Here is a 6,000-nt window from a genome sequence, read left to right as displayed (position 1 = left end):
GACAGAAGGATGGATGGACAGATGGATGGAAGGAAGGAAGGAAGGACAGATGAATGGAAGGAAGGAAGGAAGGAAGGATGAGTGGATGGGAGGATGGATGGATTGGTGGGTGAACAGACGGGTAGATGCTGGAGAGATTCTCCCTAGAGTCTGCCTGCTGTGAGTTTGCTATTTTGGTTGGAGTCCTCATGACCTCTCTCCCTGATGCTCCATTTGGAAATTTCATCTTGGGGGATAATCAGACATCCATGGCTCTAGGACAGTTTGGTTAATGGGTCTGCTCTGTGTCTCCAGATTCATTTCATTCATTCAACTTAGAAGATGGTATTGGGAATTCTGGACCCTTCCCCGTATGTCCCTGGGCCTCGGGATCCCGATATGATTCTTGGCAGGGAGTGCCTAGCTCCACCTGCTTCCAGGGTGGTGACTCTGATGCACTGTCTCCTCAGCAGGGAAGCAGTGCCAGCATGTGGACAGCCTGGTGCGTGGCTGCTCTGTCTGTGGCAGCTCTCTGTGGCACCCGCGCAGAAACAAACACTGTCCTCAGGGTTACCAAAGACGTGCTGAGCAATGGTGAGTCCAGGCCTGCGGCAGTCAGGGGTGACGTGGGGTGGGCAGGGCAGTCCAGCCAACTCTGAAGTCCCAAGGACCCTCTTCACGTCAGGTGGGTGGGTAAATTATTCCCCCTTTTGCTTTTGGTTACCATTCCCTACACACTTACACCATGTTGAGGACTTCATGCCTGAGGCGGTAGAAGCAGTGACTAAGAGCTTGGGTCCTCGAGTCAGCCTTCCCAGGGTTCAAATACTGACCGACCTTAAGTCCACAACTTGAATTCTCTGAGCCTCAGTTTTCTCGTCTGCAACATAGATGTGATTGTGGCCCCCGTCATAGAGGACTGGTTTGAGAATGAACGAGGTAGCCTTCTGAAAACGTGGTCCCGTTCCTGGTACATACATTGAAGGCCTTCAAATGTGGGGGCTGTAATTATTCCCCCCTTTAATTCTTGGGAGCTCATTTTTGTCATCTGGCAAACAAAGACCTGCCCTGATGCCATCCAAGCAGGTTTATAAGCTCTAAAGTGTGGAGCACTTGAAAGGGAGTAGAAGGAAGAAAATCTTTCCAGGTTCGGTGAATGATGTTGAAATCTAGTTAAAGCAAGAGCAGGTCCAGGTTAGCAGTCAGTGAGCCCACCTGAATGTCAGGGCTGGATTGGTCTGGGGGAGTCTTCCCATTCGACCTTGACATTCTACTGGTGGGAAAGGTGGGGCCCGGAGAGCCAAGGAGTGGGCCAGAGGTGGCGCCTGGGGGAGGAAGCCCTCACTAATGCCTTTGCTTCTCTGCAGCCATTTCAGGCACCCTGCAGCAGAGTGATGCTCTCCGCTCAGCCCTGAGAGAGGTGCCCATGGGTAAAGCTGGTGGTGATGGTGGAGGACCTCTCCTGGGGGGTCTGCTTGGTGGAAGTGGAGGTGGTGGGGGCGGTGGCCTTCTGGGGGGCCTGCTTGGTGGTGGGAGCGGAGGGGGTGGTGGTGACCTGTTGGGTGGGGTTGGGGGAGGCTTATTGGGTGGCGGAGGCAGCAATGGCGGGGGGCTTTTGGGTGGCAGTGGCGGGGGGCTGTTGGGTGGCGGAGGCAGCAATGGCGGGGGGCTTTTGGGTGGCAGTGGCGGGGGGCTGTTGGGTGGCGGAGGCAGCAATGGCGGGGGGCTCTTGGGTGGCAGTGGCGGGGGGCTGTTGGGTGGTGGAGGCAGCAATGGCAGAGGGCTTTTGGGTGGCAGTGGTGGGGGGCTGTTGGGTGGCGGAGGCAGCAATGGCAGGGGGCTTTTGGGTGGCAGCGGTGGGGGGCTGTTGGGTGGCGGAGGCAGCAATGGCAGGGGGCTCTTGGGTGGCAGCGGTGGGGGGCTGTTGGGCGGCAGTGGTGGGGGGCTGTTGGGCAGCGGAGGCAGCAATGGCGGGGGGCTCTTGGGTGGCAGTGGCGGGGGGCTGTTGGGTGGCGGAGGCAGCAATGGCGGGGGGCTCTTGGGTGGCAGTGGTGGGGGGCTCTTGGGTGGCAGTGGTGGTGGTCTCTTGGGTGGCGGTGGTGGTCTTCTGGGTGGTGGCCGACACCATTACGATGACTACAGACGCGTTGAATTCCCCCGAGGTGTCGGTGGCATTCCCTACAACGATTTCCATGTTCGAGAGCGCCCCCCCAAATATACCAATGGCAAGCAGCTTGGCGGTAATTACAAGTATGGTCACATCGAGACCAATGACAACACTGCTCAGCTGGGGGGCAAATACAGATACGGTGAGATCCTTGAGTCAGATGGAAGCATCAGGGACCTCCGAAAAGGTGACTACCGCAATGCTGACAATGCATATGGCGGCCACAGGGGCCGTGGGCAGTACAGGTCGGCCGAAGGTGCAGCAGCCGTGGGCAGGCTTCACCGGAGGGAGCTGCGGCCTGGAGAGATACCACCCGGTGTAGCCACTGGGGCGCTGGGCCCAGGTGGTTTGCTGGGCACTGGGGGCATGCTGGCAGCCGATGGCATCCTGTCAGGCCAAGGTGGCCTGCTCGGAGGAGGTGGTCTCCTTGGTGATGGAGGACTTCTCGGAGGAGGTGGAGTCCTGGGCGTGCTTGGCGAGGGCGGCATCCTCAGCACCGTGCAGGGCATCACTGGGTAAGAAGGGGCCAGGCTCTCCCTATCAAGCCCAAATGATGAACTTAACAAACATGGTGATCACCCCAGGGGCCTAGAGTTGGAGGGGTGACAGTCTTCAGAGCCCCATGCACTTCAAGACTTGGCCTCAGGACTGGACATCTTGAGAGTCCCAAGTTGTGTGGCTTGGGGTCTAGTCACTAAACAACCCTGAATTTGAGTCACAGCTCACCTTTTTATGTATGTGTGTGAGTTTGGGCCATTGTTTTCATCTCTCTGAGTCTCAATTTCCTCATCTACAGAATGGTCATCATCATAGTTAAAGTAGAAAATGTGCAAGGATTTAAAACTACACACATATAATTTCAGCTATGCCCAGTCTCCTCATATTCTCATAGTCACTATTTAATTCAACAAATACTGAGAACGTCTCCTATGTGCAGGCCACTGTGTTGGCACTGGGGACAAGGACACATGGTTAACCAAGAAAAGACACATCTCTAGTCCTCACAGAGCTTGCAGGCCGATGGGGTATATGGGCTTTGATAAAGACGCCTGAAAATAATCATGCAGTTATAACACTGGTTAGCAGCTCATGGAGAAATAAGGGTGTGTATAGTGGGGGAGGTCAGGGAAGGCTTCCTGGAGGAAGAGGGTCTTAAACTGAAAGCAGAGAATTTGTAGGAAGGAACCAGGAAAAGAAGGGCAAGGATAAGCAGGGAGAATGGCATCTTTACAAGAAAAAAATTCAAAGGAAATACAAGGAAATGTAAACAGTGGGCCTCCAGCCAATGAGAGTGTGGGTCATGGCATTTTTTCCCTGTCACTTCTCTGTGTTTTCCAAGTTCTATCCACAAACCTCAGGTCTCGTTAGAGTTAGGGGGAATGAATGTGGCACAGAGAAGGGGGTGTATGACACAGGGCACCCCCAGTGAAGCGTGGCAGACCCCGGGGATGACCATCTCACCAGCCTGGGTCCTATGCAGGCTGCGCATCGTGGAGCTGACCCTCCCCCGAGTGTCCGTGCGGCTCCTGCCTGGTGTGGGCGTCTACCTGAGCTTGTACACCCGCGTGGCCATCAATGGGAAGAGGTGTGTACCCTCAGCCCTGGAGGGGTCCCCACCACCCGAGGTCCTGGATGAAAGATCTTGAGCAGGTCATTTCCCCTGTCTGCACCCCAGCCTCTTTGTCCGTAATGTGAGGAATACTAACACCAAATGTGTTACCGGCACCTGACTTATACCCTTGGGCTCAGGCCATCTTCCGGTCCTGGTCAGCAGTGAAGGTAGCCTGCATGGCTGTTAAGATCTGGGAGGCTAGAGACAGGTGACAGCCTGGCTTTGAATCCTGACTCGATTACAAGCTTGTGACCTCTGGTCAGCCCCTAATGTCACCAAGTCTTAGTGTCTTCACCTGCCACGGACATAGTGACATCTCCTTTTCCAGGTGGCTGTGGCCGCAAGGGAGGGAAAGCAAGAAAATGTCTCCCTGATAGTGCCCGCCACAAAGTAGGTGCTTAGCGGAGGACTTTAGAGAGTGGACTTTTGTGCTGATTTCTCCCCATGGGACGAGGTCCTGTCTATAAGGCTAGGTCAGTGGGTAGTCACTTTGAAAACCAGAATTTATGTGTAGGGTTCATTTATTGACTCCTGTTCCCAGCCTTTGAGGCTCTCTCATTGACTAAGTGGGAGATGGATTTGTTCATGGATGTAGAGGGACCTGGGAAGCCTTCTGGTTTGGGACCCCTAGAGATGAGCAAGGCGCAGAATAGATGCACGACAGCAAGGGGCAGGGACAGCAAAGACAGCCCAAGGTGCAAGGTGCTGGGTAGAACTGAATGAGGCTGGAGGCCTGGAGGCTGAGGTTGACTAGCCGTCTCCCTGGCCCCACGACCTCCTCTAGTCTCATTGGCTTCCTGGACATCGCAGTGGAAGTGAACATCACGGCCAAGGTCCGGCTGACCATGGACCGCACAGGCTACCCTCGGCTAGTTGTGGAGCGATGTGACACCCTCCTGGGGGGTATCAAAGTCAAGCTGCTTCGAGGGTGAGTACCGGTGGGCAGTGGAGTGCCTCGGTGGACGGTGGAGCAGTCTATCTTTGATAAACCATGTGGTCAGGAGCAGAAGCTCTAGAAGCAACCTGTGGTTCAACCTCCACGATTCCTTGCTGTGTGACTTTGAGCAACTCTGCTGCCCTCTGAATCTGAGCTCCACTTGCTGTGTCTGTGAAATGGGCTAATTCTCTTTCCCTTTGGAATGGAGATAACGAATGCAAAACAGTACAGAACCTGGCACATTTTAAGTTTTCTGAAGAGGGGCGCCTGGGTGGCTCAGCTGATTACACCTCCAACTCTAGATTTCGGCTCACCTCATGATCTCACGGTTTGTGGCTTCGAGCCCCGTGTTGGGCTCTGTGCTGACAGTGCGGGGCCTGCTTGGGATGCTTCCTCTCCCTTTCTCTGCCCTTTCTCCCCTCTAAAAATAAATATTTTGAAAAAGAGTTTTCTGGGGCGCCTGGGTGGCTCAGTTGGTTTAAGCATCCGACTTCAGCTCAGGTCATGATCTCGCAGTTTGGGGCTTCGAGCCCCACGTTGGCTCGGTGCTGACAGCTCAGAGACTGGAGCCTACTTCAGATTCTGTGCTTCCCTCTCTCTCTCTGCCCCTCCCCCGCTCATTCTCTCTCTCTCTCTCTCTCTCTCTCTCTCTCAAAAATGAATAAAAATTAAAAAAAAATTTTTTAAGAGTTTTCTGAACATATGTCTAGCAGGAATTTTCTGTCCCTTCGAGCCCCAGCTCATGGGGAAGTTTCCCAGTTGGTTCTATTCAATGCAACCTTGGTTAGGGGTTGGGTTTTTTTCTATCATAGCCTCCCCACAAAGTGGCCAACACAACCAGAGAGGTTTCAAGTGTGTGTGTATTGAGGGGTATGCTGCCTCCAGGTGATGGTCTTGGATGAGGGCACACCAGGGCAGCTCAGAGCTGAGCCCCTTTCTCCTCCCTCCCTGGCCTTCATCATGGGAAATGTGTCTTTTTGGCTTCTCCCATTGAGGCCTCTGGCTGCCTGCTCCTCCCCCTCCTGTCTTATCAATCTCTTTGCCCCTGTCACTCCAGTGCTCATCTTATCTAGACTTTGGGAGCAGATAACCTCACTGTATGACTTGACCCCAAGAATTTCTGATTCATGTGAGCTTCTCTGAGTCTTTGTTTCTGCTCTAGAGTGGGTCAGGACAGAGAAAATTGGCCCCTGATATTTTGGTGAGAAGAGGAGGGGAGAGAAGCACCCAGAAACCTCAAAGATTGATTTTTTAAGTTTATTTATTTATTGTGAGTGAGAGGGTGCGATGCTTGAACCCATGAAC

At 53.9% G+C, this 6,000-nt stretch overlaps 1 protein-coding gene across 1 annotated transcript in view; it reads left to right on the top strand.

The window, feature by feature from the left end:
- The first annotated feature begins 467 nt into the window (after positions 1-467).
- BPIFB4 (BPI fold containing family B member 4) overlaps positions 468-6,000 on the top strand; it is a 28,446-nt gene continuing 22,913 nt past the window's right edge. The window contains exons 1-5 of the mRNA XM_030308976.2: positions 468-573; positions 1,347-1,409; positions 2,142-2,661; positions 3,627-3,731; positions 4,543-4,686. Of these exons, the coding sequence (XP_030164836.1) occupies positions 468-573; positions 1,347-1,409; positions 2,142-2,661; positions 3,627-3,731; positions 4,543-4,686 (938 nt within the window). The remainder of the gene's footprint in view (positions 574-1,346; positions 1,410-2,141; positions 2,662-3,626; positions 3,732-4,542; positions 4,687-6,000) is intronic.

The sequence above is a fragment of the Lynx canadensis genome, chromosome A3 (genome assembly GCF_007474595.2).
Source record: "Lynx canadensis isolate LIC74 chromosome A3, mLynCan4.pri.v2, whole genome shotgun sequence".
NCBI lineage: Eukaryota > Metazoa > Chordata > Mammalia > Carnivora > Felidae > Lynx > Lynx canadensis.
The sequence above is the reverse complement of the archived record's forward strand: the minus strand, read 5'-3'. Positions and strand labels throughout refer to the sequence as shown.